Source organism: Glossina fuscipes, unplaced genomic scaffold (genome assembly GCF_014805625.2).
Source record: "Glossina fuscipes isolate IAEA_lab_2018 unplaced genomic scaffold, Yale_Gfus_2 61594, whole genome shotgun sequence".
NCBI lineage: Eukaryota > Metazoa > Arthropoda > Insecta > Diptera > Glossinidae > Glossina > Glossina fuscipes.
In genome coordinates, this window is record NW_024003803.1 from 18,265 (window position 1) to 42,780 (window position 24,516).

General features: G+C 34.1%; 1 protein-coding gene and 1 long non-coding RNA gene across 3 annotated transcripts in view; one reads left to right on the top strand and one right to left on the bottom strand.

Annotated features, from left to right (window-relative positions):
- Positions 1 to 23,695, top strand: part of LOC119643740 — a 33,082-nt gene extending 9,387 nt beyond the window's left edge. For both annotated transcript variants that reach the window (XM_038043199.1, XM_038043200.1), the window contains 3 exons: positions 17,325 to 17,539; positions 17,605 to 21,126; positions 21,188 to 23,695. In XM_038043199.1, the coding sequence (XP_037899127.1) occupies positions 17,325 to 17,539; positions 17,605 to 21,126; positions 21,188 to 21,210 (3,760 nt within the window). In that variant the 3' untranslated portion in view covers positions 21,211 to 23,695. The remainder of the gene's footprint in view (positions 1 to 17,324; positions 17,540 to 17,604; positions 21,127 to 21,187) is intronic.
- Positions 1,393 to 2,462, bottom strand: LOC119643742. Its single transcript, XR_005248407.1, has 2 exons — positions 1,890 to 2,462; positions 1,393 to 1,824 (listed from the first exon to the last, which is right to left on the bottom strand). It is a non-coding gene; the product is annotated as an uncharacterized LOC119643742 (long non-coding RNA).
- Positions 23,696 to 24,516: the final 821 nt, after the last annotated feature.

Consider the following 24,516-nt stretch of genomic DNA (forward strand, 5'->3'; position numbering starts at 1 on the left):
AACGCCCATATTTTGAAAAGAAATGTTTGTTAAATTTAAACGTGCTATGGAATACAATAGCGACTAGATTGCTTTCATATATGTTGCCCTATGTAAATAATTTGTACAAAATAACACTATTTCGGTATAGCGCGCTCACAATGATTGCATATGAACTGCAGTGAAATCATATGGTTTGAAAACTTGACCATATCGTTAAATTTTGTTTACATAAATACTAGCATAGCGCAAAAAAATTCTACAAAAGCGAGTTTTTGAAGAAAAATACAAATAATAAAGCGAACAACAATATTTCCCATATAGAAATAAGTGGCGATAAACTTTAATTCAACAGTTTCTTTATTTTTACTAAAAATTTAAATGATCACTTGAAAATCATTTGGTGCTCGAAGTATTAAGCACATGACTATGTTATCTATTCATAAATACGTCATGACCTCTCGGTGTTTTGTGTATCAATGCAAATGAACACAGCGAAATTAGAATTTTGTGTAGAATTTTCATTGGTGTTATGACGTATTGGGAACTATATACTCGCATTACACGAAAGCAAATTGTATATTGAAAGCGGGAGCATGATGCACGATGCAAATACAGTCTTTCTCTTCACAGTTTAACCAACATTTTCGTAGACAGCGTAGAAGCGACATAGGTACCGATAAACGTCCGAAAAGGTATAATGAATAAACAACACAAACATTGTTAAAGATTCTTAAACTTTTTCAGTTATTTACAAAACTCTACTGTTAAACTCTCTCTCGCTCTGTCTCTTTTTCTGCCTCTCTGCCTTCCCTTTGACTTATAGGCCATGGACGGAAGAAACCGCCAAATAATTTCATTCTTTTCAAGAGCACTATAGCGTGTACGTCATTTACAGAAAAAAACAAATTTTCATCTGTTAAGAAAGAAATAATTTTTTTCTCTGTTAATGTTAGTACGACAAGTGTTATTTTCGTCACTAACTAAAGGTTCGATTTTTTTTTGTTCATTCGAAAGGTATTTTCTATCGATTCACGTGATGTAGGTGAACCTTGTTGACATTTTCTAATTTAGCCGCGCTAGAGTCTCAAACTTGAGTGTTTTTCCATAGCCGTTTTTTGCTAACGTACCAAATTTTCAAAAACTTTTTAAAAAATAGTTCCTAGAAGGTGAATTTGAATTTGCTTAGCTTGTTTGAAAAGTATGCTCATATAGATTCATGAGGTGTCGATAAAAATCACCATTTCCAATTTGGATGGAATATGCTTGCAAGTAAAACGATATGGGGGATATGGTCTCTGTAAGTTAAATTCGAACTAATCTTCACCCCTTTAACGATTTTCGTACCTGCGGGCATAAGTCTGTTAAACGCAATTTTAATTTTTCAATTAAGGCTATTTTTTATAAAATTAATTTTTTTTTGATGTTTCATCATATAAGCTGCAAGTTAGAATGAACATTTATTAAAAACTAATTGACAATCTCTTATATCTCTCTTATATATATATAAAAAAAAAACCAAATATGTTATATGAAGAGAATGTTGTTTAAACAGAATCGTGTGGGGTACCACCACAGTAACTGTTCGTAGCGCTTTGTTAGTGGCTTTTCAAGTAGGTGTGCATGACCGTTAGTAGCTGCTCCACTCTACGCTCGCCGCTGATTTTGCATTGCTTTTTGTAAGTTTCATATTTCGGAAAAAGGCTGTATTTATAAATAAACGAATCGCAATCATTTTTTCATTTAATACCGTCAAACCGAGAAAATGTGTTTCCGAGAGTATCTAGCCGATTTTCAAATGTGATCTGTAATCATCAGTTCAGAAGTGCGGAAGATGTGAATGTTCTAGAAAACGAACAACATAAGCGTGATTGACGCATAAGCTTACTATTTTAAGCAGAAATACTTACGTTAATTTTATGATATAATGTCTTAACAACACTTCAAAAGTAAAAATAACATACTTCTTGTAATGCTTATGATATCCATTTCGAACTACCATTTGCTTGTTAGACGATCTTAAACAATAACTGTAACTCAACTGTTTCTGCCCTTAACGCATCACAAGTTACATCCAAAAGTACCGTTCCTTCGGTTCCTATCGACATTGAAGACTTTTGCGTTGTGTCTGTAACTTGAAGTCTAACATGTCTGTTCAGGATACTATAAACAATCGACACGATATAAAATTTATAAATACGTATGAGCGCTTTCAAATTCGAATCATCCGGACAGCTCATTTTTCTCATCATAAAAAAATCAGTGATACTACAAAGACTCTACAACACTCATGTACATGTCGTTTTTCTATTCAAAAAATTTAGCAAATTTTACATACTGCTGCGCATGCACAGCTGTTGATTTGGCAACCGATTATTCGCCGAAGGTATTTGTTATATTGCGTGTTTGTCAATAATGAGCCTAAATGACTACAGCTACGTAGTTATTTAAGCTCAATACATATACTACATCAATGCCATATCTGACTGCATCTGTGGTTTCTCTTTGTTAGGCGAGAATTCGACACCATTTAATTTTCAACTTATTTATTTTCTAACTACAAAGCTTATAAAGAACAAATCCGCACATAGTTATACACTTTTTTAGTGTGCAAATATTTTCACAATTAAATGATGATTCAGAAATCAAGCTTATAACACTTGGAAGAGAACAATCTTTTACGATAACATTATCCATAAGGCAGCTAAAGGTCAATTTGTTTTCGAGTCGTATTCCGAGACATTGTGTAAACTGCATGAATTCAATATATATATAATATATATTAACATTAAATCTGACGCCGTTATTTGTGTGATGCTTGAAAATAACGGCTTTAGATGTGTCTTCGTTAAAGATGAAAAAACTGTTGAGTATCCAATTACTAATTTTTGCAAGACGTTCGCTTAATTTTGTTTCGAAAGAATCGATTAGGGTTTAAAAGGAAGAAAATGTCATCGGCATAGGAAAAATAAGGTCTTGGAATAGAATTTTTTTTTAATTGATAAGAGTCTTCGTTCGGTTGCTTAGCCTACAATAAGTCTGCCAATTATCGTTATTTCAATGTTGAGCGCAGTGTTGATATGCTATGTCTTTAACTATGCGTGCGTACGCAATCTCCCGAAAGTGAAGCCACTGACCAGAATTTAGTGATAGAATTAGGAATAAAATATAGAAGATCGTGAAGTAAATCATATCAGAAGTTCAATTGATAATTTACACAGTTGGTCAAATGTAAGAAAGAACAAGTAACAACACTAAAGTCGGACAAAGCTGCCCATTCGACACCCTATACCATTTTGTCTAGTACAGTTATTCACTCATTTAATAGAACATCAAAAATTACACATTATTTTCATGAAAAGGCCTACTTTTTGTGAAAGTCCACATATTGGAGAACGCCCAAAACGTCGCATGGCGTAATCAAAATTTAACACTCCTAATTTATTTTCTAAAAATGTTATTATTTTTAGTCCCCATCATAAAAAACTGTTAATTAGACTTTATCTCCATATAAGGGCTTGCGTTTCATGATAATTCCCATATATGTTGGAGTCTAGAAAATAGCTCTACGAGATCTAAATTCCTCCCGTTACTATGGACCAATTTTCATCATGAAGCATTAAAATTAGAGCTTTTTCTGAAGAGTTTACTATTCCTGAGAAATCTTATGTCGAATGGGGTCCAAAGAGTAGATCCATCTGGCTCAAATTTGGTTCAGTAAATTTTTATGTCAAATTACTATCATGGACAAATGTTCATCATAAAACATCAACAGTTAGGTGTCTTTAGGCTTACATTTCATTGGAATCATTATATGCGGTGGTATCTAAAATATAGATCTATGCACTCCAAATTGGGTAAGTCTGATTTGTATGTCAATATGTTACTATGAACTAATTCTCACCATGAAATATTGGATATTAAACCTTTTTGCCTTTTTTTTCAGTTTTCGTAGAAACGGTTTTACGATTGTAAATTGCTCCCGCCGAACTAAATTTTTCGTATCAATTTAGGTTGTTGAATACTACTGAATTTAGAATGTTGAATACGACTCAATTTAGAATGTTGAAAGACTACTTTTGTCCAACAACTTTGAAAGCATTTTTTTATGGGGAGTGGTCGAAAAAGTGGATATAACCAAACAGTTTTTAATTGCGTTTGTTCTTGCGTCAAAGCACGTCAGTGTACCAAATTACAACAAAATATAAAAAAATGTGACCTATAGCTCGAACACAAAAATACATGAACAGATAAGTTCAGAACGACTTAAAAAATGATTCTCAATCATTCGGTATAATAAAAGGCGGGTCTATCTTAAGCCCTCCTCGGTGTTACATACGTCCGAACAAGTTTAATATATCCTATACCACAAGTAGGTATAAAAATCTCATGCCGTCAGTAGCTAATAATGGTATTTATACCTGCTCTACTGTAATTAGCGAAAAAGCTAACGTAACCAATGCAATCTACTTTAATAGAGAGACTAAGAAAAATTATGGCGTGATAACATATAGCAGGAATAATTCTTTTACCAGCACTAGCAGTAATAGATAAAGGGTATAGATTGATGTTGAGGATGGATGTGGGTTAGTAAGAAGCTATGTCTATAGGATAACCCATTACGGTAGTAGAGGGATTGGAGATCGAATAATTTGGAAGGCTGAAATAAATCATAATTGAAATTATCTACAAAAGTATTAGAGCTGTAACAAATCCACATCCAATTTTTCGAAAAATGTTTCGCCTCTTTTAGGAAGGTAGACTACTTCAATGTGAGCTTCGCTGTTATGATAAGTCATTTCTATATACATTGCAGTCTGGAATTATTCTCTTTAAAGGAAGTCGTACGACAAAAATTTTAAAGGTTTATATGGAATGTTAGTAAACACATAGAATGTAGTTGACCGAAAATGCTTAATAATTTCACAATTCAGGTGAGGTCTACCAAAGGTGTCGTCGCCACTTGAGAGCGTTAAAATAGTTAGTATTGCGAATAGGTCCAAAATTATTATTGATGGACAAATAAATAGAGTAGGTGGTTACAACGCCGTAATATTTTGTAAGGAGCAGTGATATAGATGAGCAATGTTGATGCACTAAACACCCTGAAGAAAATTTGTTAGCATTGTATACTTAACACTTTCAACCCTAGTCGTGGACTTTTACGCTTCGGAAATTAGTCAATACTAACTTATTGATTTAATATTAACTTTCAATAAGTAAGTAATAAATAAGATTAAAAGACAACATGGAGTAAGTAAAATGAACGGAATATTATACATTATTTTCTACTTTCAAGTACTATACTTTCTCTACTTCTCTAAGGGATGCAATGGTTGTACAGACCTCTTCAAGACTTGTTGATTTTGTAGTCGGACGTCACAGCCTCTTACCCGGTCATTTCAGTCTTGGTACGTCGCATTCATTTTAGTTGACATAAGTATATGTTACGCCAACGCTTCAAGTAATTTTTAATCAAGGAGTATAAGATACATTTACAATTCGTTATAAAATGAGATAAGCTTAAAGCTTCCAAATCGTTACAATGGCTGGTAACATGTGTAATTGGTCGGGCATTCGCAATACTGTCGACTTCTGCTAAAAGTGTTGTTAGGTTTTCTGAAAACAACTTTAAACGATTTTAAACAATTTTTCATGTTTGTCGCAAGACGCTCGAAAAATCCATGCCAACATGCTGCTCGTTCTGGAATAAATTTCCATGTAATATTTTGGTTAGTCGCCATGTTTTGTACTTCGTACTTTTAACAACTTTTCAAGTTTTCTAAGTTCTAAGTCAACTCTTTTAAAAGTTTTTGCGTTCTTTGAAATAGTTACACCTGGCGCACCTCTTCTTGCAGTGAATTTTAAAAAACCATGTAGACAACTTTTCGTACTCATGTCCTCAACCAATTCTACATGAACAGCTCGTATGGCTACACAAATAAAGGGTACAATGTACAACTTTTTTCACTTTATTATCTTCAGCTGCTGTATAAAGAGGACTAGCAAAATCAATGCTTGGAGTTTCGAAAGGTTTGCTAGTAGCTACACGTTCGCTAGATAATACACTCAATGTTTCCATTGTACTCTCCATAAAAACGTACGCAAGCAAAGTAATGCTGGAGAATTCGCTTTATCAATTGTCGTGTCTGTACAATCCAGTATTTGGCCCGAGTGAACGCTAATACCACTGAAGAACCGCCGTGATGTGTTTTCCTATAAACGTACAACACTGTAAATTTACTCAAATATGATATTATCGGTAAAATGATTATATTTCTCATGTCAGTGCAAAATTCACCTTCAGGTAGCGTACAACCAGCTTTCAACAAATCTTTAATTGTGTTTCTTTGCTAATTTTTTTATTTTCTTCCGAAGCAGTTATTTCTTTACTGTAGTATAGCATTTGTTCACATTTAATTGAATAGATTTCCGCTTGTAATTTAATCGATGTAAGATTTTCAAGTTCGTTATTTGTTTTCTTTTCTACATTCGCTCTTAATGAAGTTCTAATTCGCCGTATAAATCAAATACGTAAGCTTTAGTCCGCAGAAATTGTATTATTTCACTAAACTTCTCAATAAGAGGAGTGTGTATTTCAACTTCATCTTCTGGGAGGTTCACCTAAAAATTTAATGCTTTTTCAATAAACTTTCGTTCTGACCAGTCACTTTCGCTAAACAACAAGGGCCCGTGTGTCCTTATTTGGGATTTAACTGATTCGTTTGGTTTCATACGTTGCAGTGTCTCGAATCATAGACATTAGTTAAACTGGTGGGTGGTTTTGACTGCTTACCTTTGCCATTTATTCTGCTTAAAATTATAAGCGAATCTATCCACAGGATAGTAGAGTTTACTTTAAAATCTAAAGAATTTAATAGAAATGGCTTTAGTCTTGCAGCTTCCAAAGCTGCAGTTAAGAAAAAAAGATGCAAGGGAGACTTCTCTACTCTCTTGTTTCATTGAACTTAGGCTATTTTTGAAACATCTCAAATTTGTTGTTATCTCATCATTTTTTGTTATGTGTCAAACGTATGCCACTTCTCCAAAAGCTGGAAAATGTGAACGTCTTTTATTGATTCGCTGGAATGTGGCAGACATCTAATACTAATTTCACCTAAAATACTCAGTTCATCTTGCGAAAATTGAAAATTGTTTAGAATTTCGCCCCTTGAAAATCCGTTTTCTCCTTCCATATGGTTTGCTTCTTTAATAGTATAAATTGTTCATTACGTCAACGCTAATTTCATCGCTAACGGTGCAGATATTTATTCCTAAAACCTTTTCGCTTTATTATGCCTTGTTTATTCCCAACTATACTGAATATCACAGCGTCATTTGTATCGAATTTCTGTAAGTTAAAATTAGCATCTTTATCTCGGTTGCAATTTCAAAAATACATTTAGCTTTTTCTTGACTGCTAACACTCATAATCAAATCGTCGACCTTAAACGATTGTCGTCGCTTACGTAATGCCGAATTTCGCTGTCATACTGTAGAAGTTTCTCATTGCAATCTCTTTCTGCAATTGCTTTATTATTACGAGAACGAGTGCAAGAGTTTTTTTCCACGTCAATTTCATAACGTCACAGCCGTTCATACATTTTATTTGATTCATGGTGTTCTCATATTCTAAGTTCAAGAAATTTGATATATCAAAAATTTTTTTGTGATTATTACAATATTCTCGGACGTTTAATACAACAGCTTTGAATAGTTCAACCGAAAAATGTTTTTACTGCTATCAATTCATTATCAATCTTTCTAGTCTCTTTTGTGCAAAATTTTCAATACCATCGCTGCCCAATAAGCAAATTAATGGTGGTCGTTGGATTTTTGGTAATAATTGAATTGTCCACTACTTTTACCTTTATACGATTAGGCAAATTGTTCATTGTTGTTTGACATATAAGATTATCATTATAGATTGATTCAACCACTGTTGCTTTTATTGTTATCATTCTCTTCTCATGTTGAATTCATAAATTTATTTGTACTATTTTATTTTGCGTTACTTTCATTATTTGCGAATGCCGCGATATTTGAGTTCATCTTAAATTGTTTTAGTTTTCTTTAGTTTTTCTATTATATACGTTCGCTGACTACCGTTTTCCATTATTATTTTTGAAAACACTTGGTCGCTTTTGTTAACGCTGCTTATTATGATTTTTCACTAGAGAATTGTTTGTCGCTCTCTGATAATTGTGGCATTTCTAATTCTTCTTTAATGAGGTTGAATAAGAAACGCTAGTTGTGGTTGTTGTTGTCACAATTTTTTTTTTAAGCTATCAATATTGAGACACATATATTAGGTCTTTACAAAAAGTTTTACCACGTTTTCACTTGAAAAAGGCATTTATTGTGGAAAATTGGTACAATATATATTAATCAAAATAGTTACCATAATTTTTTACAACATTTTACCATATTTTTGGCAACATGGCGATATCATGTCGAAAGAACTCGTATTGGTTTGTCAGCGACTCATTTTGACATTTCTTCACACCTAACGGATCCGCGTGCCAGTCAATGCTGTACCGATCTGAACAAGCGGTAATGAGGAGTCGCTCTGTCTGGTGAGCACGCTTGGAGCTACAACAGTGTATCCTGGACAACTCTTGCAACACTTGGCAGAATGACATTTTCAGGCAATTCGTGTCGCCACTTTTAAAGCGTTGAGCTCAAAACGGACAATTGTGATATGATGGAGCGGCATCACCATAACCCTCTGAACGTTTGGAGGTCTTCGGCATCAGATTTCTTCAAATAAACAACAAAACTAATCAATTTGGAGGAAGAAGAGTTTCGAGCGTTCCATGATTAACGTCTGCGTAGGGTAAACAAACCAATAATAATAAATGAAAAACCGAGATTTTATGTAGAGGAAAGTCAAAACTATCGAATTCAATCGGTATATACATTGGTATTTCCCATTTCTTTATAATTTTTACCTGTAGAAGTCGCTGATCATCATTTTTGCAAACACTTAATACTAGAAAATAATGTTTTTTACCACGAAAAATTAAACTATTTAATATTGAAAATAATTCCAAAACAATAACAAGCAAAGTTTGATGAATCGATTTCTGAATATGAAATATTAAAAATTGGAGTACATTTTTTTAATGAATAAATTATTAAAATAAAGGGAAAACTTATTCGAGTCGCATTTTGAAACATTTTGTGAGAAAATAGTGAAAGGGATCGAATTAAGAGAAAGTTAATTTCCCAACTAATGAAGTAAAAAAAGAAATAGTCTTCGAAAATAAAGAACATCAACTACAAGAATCCGAAAACATCAAATGATTAAATATTGGTAGCTGGCATCATATTTTATAAAAATAAAAAAAATAAGGAAGAGAACAGAAAAAGAAATCCTTCATAGTAGTGATTACTTAAAAAATTATTATCATTAACTGTTTGTGTGTTTAGCAGTTTAAGTAATTTCCCTTTTTAAATATTTTAATACTTATTAACACTCTATCGTCAGCGAATGCATTAGATGACAGGTAAGTCTTTAATTTTTTTTATTTCCTTCTCTTAACAATATAAAAGGCTAGAATAATTAATATTTTGGCCAAACAAGAATTTATATACAATTTCTATATATTACACATATTTATTTAAAAAAAAGAAAATATGTGTTGTAATTAACTAGAGTAATACTTTCCCTTGTCCATAGGCAGCGGGTTGGCGAGACTGTAGGGAAATGTCATTCCGCTTGAGAAGGTGATCTATTTATAATTGTTTTCCTAATACACACTCTTAGATTAGTTTTGTAATGTTAGATGTAAGATGAGGACAATTAGAATTACTTGAACCACCCTAGTAACCGACGAGCTAGGCCACAATATAGAGTGTGCTCTAATTTGTTTTTACTTTTGGTCAACTAGATAACTAAACTAAACTATTAAATACTACACTGTGCTATAATAGTGATGGCTTTATCATCGTACTCAATGACTGTCACATCTTTTCGCTTCGCCTTTTGGTTTTATTTGTGGTTTCATAGCCTGATCAGCTTTCCTTAGATTAGAATGTACATTGCGTATTTCGAGTATTTTTAAGTGATCCGAAACTGTGTTATATAATTTTATAACTTGGATATTCCTCGTAGCACGAAATAGCGCATCCATTTTTTTGAAATTTGTTTTATCGCTTTTGTAAATTTTCTTTTTTCAATTTGTAATATTTTCACTTCCTTAATTTATATTGCGACTGTCTGTTTTTTCCGCTCGGTTAACTAGTATTGTCGGTGTTTTTTTTTATAATTTTCCCATTCACGCAATTAATTACCGGCTGTCGCGGATTTTGGCACGATCTAGAAAATTTCTTAGCTTTCTCTATTTAACACTTTGAACTCTGTTTTTCGGCTTTTACGCTTCGCTATTAATTCAATACTAATTTAATATTAATTCACAGTAAGGTCTTAAATTAGCAGTTGAGCGACCGTTACTCACAATTTCAAGACCTTAGAAGTAAGACATACCTTGGCTACTATAAATATTGATGCAAATATTGATAGAGCATTCACTATTTAAAAAAAAAAAACACAGAATTTAAGGCCGGGAAATAAGTTAAATTCTGAGTGAAAACCTATCGTATTCTTTCATAAGTCTAGATGTACTACTTCGGCAAGGCGCTGTTGACCATTTTAAATTTTTTAAAAATTTTCTGCAAATATTGTTCATTTTGAGTTATATATCATTTATGCAAGCTAACAGATTATTGGTAGCAGATAGATTTTATTTGAAAAACATTAGAAATTCTCTTACCGCACATCATAAATGTCAATTTACGGCAGGAATAAAGTTATTTGTCAAAAACAAGCAAGCTTATATACACATCGTAGAATTGCCAACGTATATCAATTCAGTTCTATGTACATGAACACCGCCACAATCCTTTATTGTCCAGCCTACTTTATGTCCTTTATAACGTTGTATCAGGAGAGATAAGCATTTGGCCGCCGATCTCTTTCAGAATCTGTTTGTTTACTGCCGAGCAATTGTCTACTATTCACATAATGCGCATAATATTGTGATAGGCTTGGTTGCTCTATTAGTGTTGGTGGTATTAGATTTGCTAAGTAGCAAATAAATTGGGATAAGAGGTTCCGCTTAATTGTGCATAATTTTCAAAAGTTTAAGCAGCCATGACATAATCTTTTTTGCATTTATTAGGAATGCGCTACGTTCATAAAATGCAATCACTATTAACTATACAGCGCAATATCGCTTTCAAGCCCTGCACATCAGCAGGATTTTACAGCCAGTTGAATACTCATTCACCTCCTTCAGACGAAAGTTTCTTTTGTATTTAACCACCGCCAAAAAACTTTGGATAGTCGTTTTGCATTTTCTACCAGCGTCAATAAGTTCGTATTGTTATTAAATTTTAATCTCTTTAAACGGCCCCAACCTTTTCCAAACCTTTATATTGCCTAAATATAAACACCTGTGAATAAACCATGCGCTATGCTGTGGTTAGTTGCCGATATATGTAAACAGGCAAATAAAGTTACTCAGTCCTTTCTTCGACCGTGGCCGACAAAAGTTTTTAAAGGGCGAAAGTAGTGGAATCCAACATATCCAACTGTTGACTGTTAACGTTGCAAACCTTGCATTTGACAATGACTGGTCTCAACACCCATCACAGTTTGGCGATATATTTGCGAGTGAGCACTTGCAACCACTACAAGGTGATCAGATGTCAGCAAGGTAGATTTTTTTGTAAAGTGCTATAGTTCGCAACAAATCACCCTGAAGATAAAAGAATTTCTTCTTGATTAAGGCGAGCATGAAATGAAGCAGACTGCCTCTTCTGACTTTTTGTCTTGGTAGTTGCTTTAATATATAGGATGTGTTAATGCTGGACCCTGCGCTGTTTTATACGTTGAATGCGAGAGCATGCAAATATACATTTACTTTTGAAAATCTCGCTATCAAAAATAAGCTTTACTCAAAGCGGCCAACCTTTGCAAAAAATCGAAAAAGTCCGACACAATAGCAGCTAAAACATATCTACGGAATTGATATTTAGAGCATAATAGCCTTAAACCATTTGCATAAGGGTGGAATAAGTAACTCAACATTTGAATTTCGCGTGAATTGTCAATGAAAAGTTTGGCTAAACAAATTTCTGTCAGCGCTACTGAAACGCATCGAAATCTAACCTGTACGGAATTAATATTGAGAGCATAACAGCGTTAAACCGTTGGACCTCGTGTGAATTGTCAATGAAATGTTTAGTTAACGAATTTCTGTCAGCGCTAGTGAAACGAATCGAAGTCGAACCATTTTTGAACCAAATTATTACTATTAAGAATGGCTAAAACACGGGAAGTCATTTGTAGGATATCATCCTCAATGAAAAGTGAACAAACTACTTCAAGTCCAGGGAGGACGCTGCGCTGTGTGTGTGTGTGTGTCAGAAAAGGGGGGAAAAGAAGCATTATGAGGCTCCATTAAATAATCCATTAAATATTGAGGGAATTCGCCGGTGAATTTTTAATGTATCGCTTTACAGCACGGAGCTTGCTCTGTCTGAATATTATTTGTTTCACTGCAGAAGTCTTAATGTTATTACGCTGACTTTAAAACAGACCTGCGAAATGTCCATTTTCACATTATTCTTTAAAAAAGTTAATCTGAAATGTGAGAAGAATGTGTCTGCAGTTTGTTGAAATACTAAACGTCTGTTTTTCTTTATTTGAAAATATTTTGTGACATGCCCATTCATAATTTGTACCATGGTTGCCATCACTGCATGTACATATGACCATTTCAAGTACGTTGCAATTGTGCACTGCAGCTACATTTTCTAATTTTTACAACGTATAGAAACATTTAACGAACTTAACCAACTAACGTACATATAATTACAGTTATGCTTTTATGCCCAATCCTACAAATCTAAACTTTTACCGAAAAAAGCGTACTTATTCTTGAATTCTTAAAATTTGTTTTTTGCACTTCAGGCTCCGCAGCAGTCAGCAAGATTAAGAATCAAAAATGTATTCGTTGCTACTTGTTCAATGTTCGATTATTAGTATTCCAGTATCTTGCTACAGACGATCTATGAATATTTTTAATGGATTCTTTTACTCGTTTCAGCCTTTTAGAACTTACTTTTTTGTTAATAATACAGCAGTTCCATTATACAAAGGAAATATTAGCTAATCTGTATTAACAGCTTAATAATGAGCATAAAAAAATTTTTTTTTTTGGTGTTGAGAACAGAGATGATTTAACTCTACGTTGTATGACAGCGTATTGAGTGATTTGGTGTATCTTCAATACCAACCTGCAGGCGACAACTTTCAATGTCGTCGCTCAATTTGAGGATGATACGTTCATTTTTCCAACCAGGAGAGTTTTTGCCGCCGACATAACAAAAATGGATACACAGAAATTTGATGCTGATCACGAGTATATTGTAGTGCACGGAAAGCAATTGCAGATGTCAACTTTCCCATTCGTGCAACGCGTAAAATAAGTTTCGGTAGAAACCGCGGAGTATCTGGAAATGTTGATAGGTTAGATTTTAGGAATTAAAAATGTAAAATTTCTGCTTTAGTCTGATGGGTGTTCTCTTCTTGTTCTTTATCATTTGAATGTAACACATGACGTACGTCAGTATTACATCTGATCGCAATTTTAAAACAAGCTAGAAAAGGAGCGATTCAATGTCGTAAGACTCTGTGAAAAAACTGCAACGTTAGAGGGTAGTATTATTCGATTTTTGTCCTGGCCCAGATCAGCTGGCATCCGATATTGCCCAACTACTCGTCAGTTTCATGTTTGATGTCTGTCCTATAGTAGCTACAACCAGCGCTAAGCACGTATTTTGAAATTTATAAATCCATAATAAAAACATTAATTTACATACAATAAAATTAAAATGCAGCGAAAACGTAAAAAAGAAGGTTTACTGGACATTCAACAACATCCTTACTGTGGGCGCTACTTTTTCCATAACAGTTTGAGCATCAAATAGAACAAAGGCAGCCATTGCTAACACGCCAATATACTATCCAGACGTAGAAATTCATTATGCTCCGCAAACAATAACGGCCATTATAGCAATATCAAGGTTATAGAGGTTTTAAGTAATCCTGTTATCATAGTCGTTGAATCAATGCAATGTAATTATGACTGTAGGAATGTAATTCCAAGACAAATAATAATGAACTTGAAACGATAATTACTGCAAAATCGACTAAATTTTGCATTGCGGCAAACAACGTGAAGTTTGTATAAATATTGACATACAAGTGCCTCATATCCACTGGTGAACTGAAGGTATTTGTTTCCTGAATAGCGGCTATTTTGTATTACAGAAATACCTAGTTTATAATGTCTTTGTTAAGAAAACTACGATTTTTAGTTTTTCTTATTTTAATTACGGAATCTTTTTGTTTGTTTATTTTGGTTTCTTTTGTCATTTAATTTTTCACAAAATTCTTACTTTATCACTATATCATTTGTCGTACACGGCATGTTACGTTTCTGCGGGTGCACAAGGGCTTAAGAAGGACCCAGCTTTTATTACACCGATCGATTCAGACAATGATTCTGAATTTGTGATCAAGCTACATATCGCGTTTCGCGCTTGGAAATGTTTCGTTTTGGTCCACTTTTTCAACTATTTTCCATACTACGCCCTATTTAAAAAGTCGTTACATGAAAAAAATTGCAATTTTGAAAATTTCTCGACAACAAAGTACTGGTGCGAACACTATAGGCGGGCTGGGGCAATTTATTGAATCTCCTCTCATATAACGAAAACTTAAGTTTGTATAATAAAAGGACCAGATCTCAACAATCTAGGCATATTTTGTGGGTCCTACCCTATATATATTAGTTTGGGAAAAAAGAAATCCATTATTTTTATATGAACTTCAGGACTTTATTTAACATGCTTCGGATTGTCCGATTTGGGTCAAATATGCACCGTTTTGTTGTATGATTTGTTGCCATTTTAAAGGTAACTTCCAAATGCCTCTCTCATAGAAGTCCTGGTCTCTATTTGCAAAAAACTCTAGTAGTCGATTTTCACAATCCTCCCTAGATTCCAATTTTTTATCATTAAAGAAATTTTGCAATGCAAGAAAAAGATGATAATCGTTTGGTGCCAAGTCCGGACTGTATGGCGGATGCATTAAAACTTCCCAACCAAGCTCCCGAAGTTTCTGGCGAGTCACTGTAGATGTGTGTGGCCTAGCGTTGTCCTGGTGGAACACGACACCTCTCCTGTTGGCCAATTCTGGCCGTTTCTGGTCAATTGCTATCTTCAAACGGTCCAGTTGTTGACAGTAGAGATCAGAATTTGGGGTTGGGCCATATGGAAGCAACTCATAATAAATAATCCCCTTCCAGTCCCACCAAATGCATAGCAGAATCTTCCTGGCCGTTTGAGGTGCTTCACCGCTCTTTGACCACGATCGTTTTCGCACAGGGTTATCGTATGTGATCCATTTCTCATCTCCAGTCACCATCCGTTTAAGAAATGGGTCTATCTCATTCCGTTTGGCCAATGCTTCGCAGAAGGAAATTCGATCCATCATGTTTTTTTCTGTTAATTGGTGTGGCACCCAAACATCGAGCTTCTTTTTGAATCCAGCTTTGTGTAAATGGTTTAAAACTGTTTTATGGTCGATTTTTAGCTCCTGGGCGATGTTACGACTGCTAACATGCCGGTCAACTTCGGTCATTTCTCCGATTTTATCGACATTTTCGACGACCGGCCTACCTGTGCGAGGTGCATCTTTAACATCAAAAATTCCTGAACGGAATCTACGAAACCAAAATTGCACATAATTGGCTGTTACAGTATCGGAACCATTAACACCATTCACAATTTTAGCCGCCTGGCTTGCATTTTCGCCTTTGTCAAAGAAAAACTGTAAAATGTACCGAATTTTCTCTTTGTTCACTTCCATTTTTAACACGCTGTAACTCACAACTGAATGCACCAAACAAAAAACAGCAAAAGAATTATTTTTACTGCGAAATGTCACCTTTCCAACGAGCATAAATCTGAAATTGTTTGATCGATACTTTACAAGAAATCTATCAGTGCAGCCATCTACCGAAAAAATAATGGATTTCTTTTTCCCCAAACTAAAACACTTCCACGAAAATTGATCGTTTGTAGTTAAGTTAGTTAAGTTAACAAAATTCACTGTACCAGATTTGGACCACCCACGCTTATCTTTCGGTCCTACCCTATAATTTTTTTTTTAAGGCAGAAAAAATGAACATTTCATATATTATGATGAAAGTTGATCCATAACAGTAATTTTATATAAAAATTAACTCCATAAAATTTGGACGACATATATCTACCTTTAGATCCTACCCTATATAAGGATTTGTACAAAAATTTTTGTTTTTTAGGGCAGGGGAAAAGTATTAGTTTTAATATTTTGTAATGAAAATTGATCCATAATAGTAGCTTGATCCAAAAATTATCTACGGTGAATTTTGAACACACACACATAACCATTCTTACGGGAAGTAAGCTTATATTTGCAAACAGTTCTAATTTTAAATATACAGTTCCACAATAGCAAATTCATATAAAAACAGGATATAAATTCCGCGTGCTATAGCAAAAATAAAAATTGTGTTGGACAATATGGGGATGATAGTCGGCCAGGCCATAGACTATAATGTTTTCACTTCTTTAAAAAATGCAGTAATTTCTTTTTCTTTAGTTAGTTTGACAAAATATGATGTCTATCAATATGAAGCAGAATCATCTGATATTTTGTTTGCACAAATTTTGCAGATTGCATTTAGATGTAGAAAAAGCTATCTACAAATTGACCGTCAATACGAATGAATTCTACGAGAATTTTAAGTGTTGGTGTTCAATCAAAAATTTTTTTCATTTTAAAGTAATTCAAAAGAGTAACACAGGTTTATTAATTTTCTTAATAAGTATGAATTGATCGATCGAAATAAGAAATATTCATTAAATCATAGGTTATGTTATCACTTTAGTCTCCGCAAATAGGTAACAAACAATTTTTGTATGTTTTAGTAGTTAAAACCGGCCCTACAATAAAGTTTTAATAGGAAATTTGATGAAAGTAAAGATTAGCTTTTAAGTTAATATGAATTTCCCTTACATTTTAAGATTTTTGGTTTATTAGAAAAAGCAGGAGATCGAGAAAAAATTAAACGATCTCTGTCATTAAATTCGTGCGTTTTCCATTATACAATATTTCTGTGATATTGATCACGAAACATTAAGAATTGCTGTTCGCTTTGTCAATTACACCATTTTTGATTGTTTGTTATAATATGCATGCAAAAATTCGACTTTTTGTTTTTTAGATATCCAGAAAAGACGCTACAACAATCGCAATTAAACTTGCACCACCGCAACTATGAATTGGATTTGGAAAGAGATCATGCATTGCCCACGTCAGCCCCCAACGCTGACATCCTTAAAAGCAATAATAACCCTACATATCCCAATCCTAATCGACATCATAATCATGATCGAGAAAAGCATCCACATTTATTGAACTCTACATCTGTTCCCTCACGTAAGAATAATTTTAAATCTATTATTGGTAATCAATGAATTATAGTCAAATTATTGTGCTTTCAGTACCCAATGTTTTAAAAAGAACCAATGGGCAATCTCCAACTATACCCATGTTTTCTGGCGATTTACCCTCATATTCTCCACCAGCTCGTTCCTTTTTTACGCCTCCTTTGCCTCCCGAATATCAACATCCATTTGCTGACAAGCCTACATTACGAGGTACAAGCAATGAAGGAGCTATAATTTTGAACGCAGGCGCTTTCATTAATCGACGTCCAATACCACCACCGAGCTTAATGCCGGGTCATGAACGAATACCTTTCCGTCCGCCTGACTTAACAATTTTAAATAGCGATAGTGGGCCAGGAGCTGCGCCACCATCATCTGCTACTTTTGCTGGCAGCAGCACCGTATCGTCTTTCACTTATTTTACTACAGTTGCCAATACACTCGATACTGAACGTAAAAAAGCTTTAAATACCCCTTCAAAAGGAAATTATTCATTACAATCCGAGGGTATAACTGATGATAAAGCAGGGAACCTAGAAGGAGTCATAAATTCATATAATGGAGGAATAAGCAATCCTTACACGGTTCATCACGACACTAGGAAAGAAGTTTTACCGAGTATCAGACGTATTCTCAGCGGTTCCAACGGGCGTAAAGGAGAGATTCCGGAAGTTTTGCTTAAGCATGTGACATCTCGTCCTAACCATCAATCATCGTCATCTCCTACGGTTTTAATAGATAGCACCCTCGGTACTCAGAATGGCAATGAAACACATGCGTACAGTGATACGTCGTTATCCAATTCAAACATAAATATAAGCATAAATATGAAAACACTGAATGATGGTGAATTTTATAACAATAACGAGGAATATAATTCCGATCACCAAAAAACTAGAATCTTGTCCAAGTCAGCACCTAGTGATACTATATTGGCAGCTTCTAACAGTGTTAGTTCAACACCTTCGGCGGCTGCAGCTATTGAAGGGGATGTGGCCATTGCATCTGCTGTGCCTTCACCTGCTATATCAACAACTTTCACTGACACCGATTTTTCGTTTCCCGATACGGCAGGTAGAAGTCATAACCAAGGAAGTAGTTCATCTTCATCTACGTTAGCCGCTGCAATAGGACACAATACTTGGAATATAGCATGGAACATACACGTATATTTCTCAGTGGTTCTTTTTACTATACTTACCGTCTATTCTTTATACAAAATGGTTACTTACAACAAACTTACTCATCTTTTTTCCCAATCATATTTTATTTGTATTCATCTTGTGCTTATATTTATCTGTACGGCACGCATTTTCTTTTTATGCTATGATGCGTATAATATTCATTCCAGTTTTCATATATTCTTATCGGAAATTCTATTAAATTTACCGTCTACTTTTCTTACAATATCTTTTTCTGTTTTAATACTGTTTTTGTCCTTGAAATCACTGAATTATAAAAACAATCGATACTCAGCTTTACTACGACCTCTCACAGTAGTAGTAGGTTGTGGTGTGCATGTCATACTCTGCATTACACTTCATTACGTAGAGTTCTATACGGTGCAAAACCATCAACAACACAGTATTTACCAACAACAACAGCAAGCCTTAAGACGTCAACAAATACAAATGCAACATCAACATTTCCAAAACGCCCAATATAATCCTTTCCAATATTCGTCCTTAAATCAACAAAAACATGGTGCAGCTGGAAATTTGATTGGTTCCGTCGCAGTAACAGGCCAATCGATGGGGTTTTCGCAGCAAACGAATATAGCAACCAGCATGTCGGCAACTCCTCCGCCCCCCCGCGTTCTTTCATTAATTTGTCAAATAATCTATATATTTGTGTGTTTTAGCTTGGGATTACTCTATTTATATTTATACCGAGTTCTAAAACGTATACTGAGAAGTAAATCGCAAAACTATATTCATGGATACCAGAATCTTTCTTATGCTATTCACATTACAATAGCGACAGCTCTTTTGTTTGTGTTATTGGCTACTTTACAAATATTTGGAGCCATTAGTATATCTACAACCCGTCCACTTATAACGCAAGCAAATTCCGAAATCGATTGGCTGCAATGGGGGTATCAGTTTTCGTTGCGTTTAATTGAAATAGCTATCATAACCCTAATATCGTGGGTTACTGGTTTAAAAAATAGTGGTGGTGGTGGCGGGGTAAATATCGGGTTAACAAATGGAGAAACGCAATTGACTATAGCTGGCCAAAGCGGTGGCAATAATATTTTCGGCTCCACTCAAGGCCTTTCATCTACGCGAGAAAAACAAGGAACACATCCACATCTTAATCATTCAAATGTAGCCGGATTTTTTCTGCCTTGTACTTCAAGTTCGAGCCAAGAACACTTTGAAACAGATTATCCCGTTGTGTGCAATGCCAACACCAATTTGCATACTTATACTATGCGAACAGGGAAGTTAATATATGACGATAGCTTTGCGTTGAACTCCTTGGGTAACACCAATAGTGTACCAATCACAGATGTGCAGCACAGTGCTGAAAACCAATTACAACAGACTGTGTATCAACATTCTTATGAAGATGGTTCAATGCATAGTTCAGTCCATCACAATAATTCGGAATGTGGTTCTCGCTTTCACCATGAACAACCACATTATAGTGATTATTTGACTGATAACGCAACTGATCACTATGAAAACCCAAATTTTGATTTAATTAACTCAGAGTCGGCAGCATCTGCTAATGGTTTGCTAAACAATACCAACAGTGGTGGCAGTGTTAATAAAAAATTTGGTAAAACTTCTACTACGTCCACTACAGCCTTAAGTAGCAACGAGTCCAATTGCGGTTCCCATTCCGCTTCTGCAGCATCGGCCGTTTCGCAACAACAAATGTTACTTTTACAAAGTGACGCTTGCTATTCGGAGCCATGCCAACAAAATTATGAGTTCAATAATTTCGAAAGACCGAAATTTCATGGGACTACACAGAAACCTTCACATGAGAACTGGTCAGATTCGCGTATTCAAACAATGTTCAATAATAAAAGAGAACAAAAAAAATCCTTTAATACATTAGATCGATGCGGATATGATAAACCAGAGAGGCGAAGCGAGAATTCCGCATATTCATGTAAATCCAACCCAGGCCATGATCAGCGTTATCCAACTTATAATTCATTTGAACGGGGTTCTTCGTGCAACGGAGTACGCAAAAGTGAAACTTTTAATAACATTGCAGGTAACACAACTAATGCAATACATGGACGTAATGCTTCTTCATCATCGGCGGCATCATCTACATCTTGTGGACCGCGAGCTTCCTCCGGAGTACAGACATTAACTACTGGAGAAAGGCATAATCACCACAATTTCCAGTCACACAGTTCGAAAGGTCCACCGCGAGCAACTACTAATAACGTAAATCAAAGGACACCAAATGCTACCCACGTGGCCGACATATTTGGACGACCTTTCGAAAGGGCGAGCATGAAAACGTCACAAAACTCAATGGTTAACGGCTTTGTTCAAAAACAGCAGCTTCAACATTACTCGGATGAAGACGAAAATGACATGATGTTAGCAGGTAGTAATATAGAGTGCACAAATTTAATTAATAATGAAGATGGTTCTTGTATTACAAGCAGCAATATCATCAAATCAACGCTGAATCCGGATGAGGTTCCAAAGATATTAGGTAATCTAACCGATTTCCAATTTCTTCCGCATCAGACTAATTTAAGCGGAATGATGCCTACTGCCAAAAAACTTGCCTTAGCACCAATATATTTCTCTTCCTCTAACCACCCTACATCATTACCATCATCACCGATAAATATATTTGGTTTAACTCGTAATAAGCAACATCTAAGCTCGTTTGAACCTTCTCGTCATGCATGCGCTGTTAATGAGCACTTCGGCTATCTATCTAGGATGAATTCTGGCACAACTCCTATATCATACCTTTCTGATAGCGCGCATAGCTCGAGCATGTTGGTAGCAGAGCATGGTTTCGTCAGGTTTCGACCTTTAGATAATATCAATAACTCTGAGTGTATTGGCATAAAGAATGCTTCATCACAAAATAATGACCAAGTCAGCAAATAAGGTATTTAAATTTATAACATAAATCTAGAAGCAAAATGGTTTACTGGCACGGATAACTATGGAAACATACATATTTTAAATGAATAAATGTTAGCATGTTTGAAACCATAAATTTTTTTTTATCGAAAGAAACGATTTGCAAATTTTAGTTTTGAAATAATTTTAAAAAGTAAATCATGATATTCTTTCATTGTTATATTCTTTTGTATTTCTTCCAAGGCAAACAATGACATGAGTATGCTATATAAAATGTGTACATTGAATAATTAAAAAAACTGATGGAAATCACAAACAACTTCGTTTATTGATGAATAGGATACTCTTTATTATACTTTATAACTGCCTCTCAACGTATAAAAGTTTTTGAAGTCTCTTTGTAAAAACTTTGTAATTTTCTTTAAAGAAAGCAACGCGAGCAGCATGATTTTCTAGTTCTACAAAATCAATTCATATTAATAAATATAGTGAAAATGATGAAAAAAAAAAAATAAAATAGTGAAAACATGAAAAGACAATCTAAAAAATATAGTGAAAATATAATGTGATTGAAGAAAAGCTCGTTTTGTTGGCGAGATGTGACCTGCTTCGTTTATTCTTGTAAACGTCAGGAGATTAAATATCGAGCTCCGAAATGTATTCAAAACAATTGGATTCATGTCGAGCGGTTGCTGTCGAACACTTCACATACATTGTCAAATTTTTGTTGTTTTCCTCAGTATTGTTATTGTCCAGCCGGTATTATTTTCGTTTATTTTACTTTACCCGGTGCTCGCTAGTTGTTATTTTAGCTTCAAACGCACAATTTGCTTCTGTCCGAAAAAATTATTGTCTGTGATTTTTGTTCATCTCACTGATTTATATAAACGCAGAGCGTTTATATTAGATTCTGGAAACATTCTTCTTCACGTAACATCTATTATACATGGCGATTTCAAAGCTTTTGGGCATCTTAAAATTTTCTTGCATTTATCCGGAAACTTCATAACGCAAACAATATTTGTATCAAAATTTTAGATGACGGTGGTTACATGGTTTTTAGATTGATATCTGCTCTCCATTATGAATAATCATAATCATATCTTGAGTTCCGTTTTAATAAACATATAAAATTTTAGCGCGTTATTTTTATTTTAAATCGCGACCTATAAAATACAAAAATGGAAGAATCGAAGTGACGAGTTTTAACTAATAATCACAAATTTGTTTCCGTAAGAATTTCAACGTTTAGCGTTGAACTAGAATATAAATACAGGCTTCTAATAAGCACTCCTTTGTTGATGTTACTGAAAATAGTTTGGATCGTATCATTTTTGCCACGCCGGCTTATATCGCCCTCTATTTTGCAAAAGTTGTTAAACAAATAAAACAAAAATTTCGGTTTTTACTATTTCTAGTCAAAAAGCCGTGAGAAATATTATTTTGACATGAAATGTGAAAAATTTTAATGTGGCGGGCCCGTTCATCAGCCCTCTCCCATATAAATGTCCCAGAAAGAAATCAGCTTTTATATGACAACAAGTTCTAATCTTTAGTATTTTATGAATATAGACCAGTATTTTGACAAAATGATTTTTATTGCGGAGGCTATTCCACATAAAACGTCTTATGAAAAGTCAGCCTTCACATGACAATAAGATCTTTCCCATATTACATGAGAACAGAATAAAAGTGGTGTATTATATTTGATGGCCGCCCTTGGCTTTGTATAATGTTTCTTTTTGCTTTTAGTAGGAATGTATGTGATTATAACATTGAACATAAATTGTGAAAAAGATTCTATGTAGTTTTCGTGCCATAGCATTTTTATGAAGATAGTTCCCCTGCGATTTAATCGTCTTGAACTTACCCAGTTTAAAAATAAGCAATCTTAAACTCAAAAAGTTTTTCCCGAAAACTTGATTATAAAAAGGTTTCTTACGGGATATGGGCATAATATTTCTGTCATTAACATGGCAAAATACAAAGAAGTAAGCATCTGACATATTACATATCTGGATTAACTGACACTTCATATGTTAAACATTTTTGAGAAATGTAGAGGAAATGGAGAAACAGAGTCGTTGATGCTTGCTGAAAACTGTTACTGAAATTCAATAATTTTGTTGATGATCTGTAAACGTGTTGATCTGTTTTCATCAATTCCTTGTACGTGCTCGTTCCAATTCTTACGAGAAACGTGCTTGCAGTATTAATTAGGTCCACAAATAGTAGAAAAAAGTGTTTTGTGACAATTCTGTGTATAAGAAGAAATGGAAAATTTGATTACAAGCAATTAAATAAATTGTTAGTTATATTAATGGTTTAAAAAAGTTATAGTGAATATTATATTGCATAAATCCAGATGTCCCAAACGTTTTTTTTTAAATTTTGGCAAACGGCCAATTTGATTGACCCAAAGACGATATTCTCTTTTCATTGTTAACGCTTCCACATCAACGTTGAGAGAGGTTATTAAGAGTAAACCTCCGCTAAACACATTCAATTGGCCACACAAAAAATGTAGCAGAAAAATATGTAAATATAAATTATGTATAAATAAGTTATTATATATACATATTATATACATGTGTTATATATGTATATATATATTATATATATGTATATATATATTATATATATGTATATATATCATATATATGTATATATATCATATATATGTATATATACATTACATATTAGATATATAAGGAAAAATTACAAGTGCATGTAGTTTGTATAAAAACCAAACTCAAAAACGTTTTCTCTATGCATTAAGAAGAAGAAACGATTCCTTTCCATTTCACGTTTATTACTTACAGTTTTCTAATGTCAGTAAGTAGTTTTCATCTTTAGGAATCTTGGCATGAAAAAAGAAAGCACATATATATAT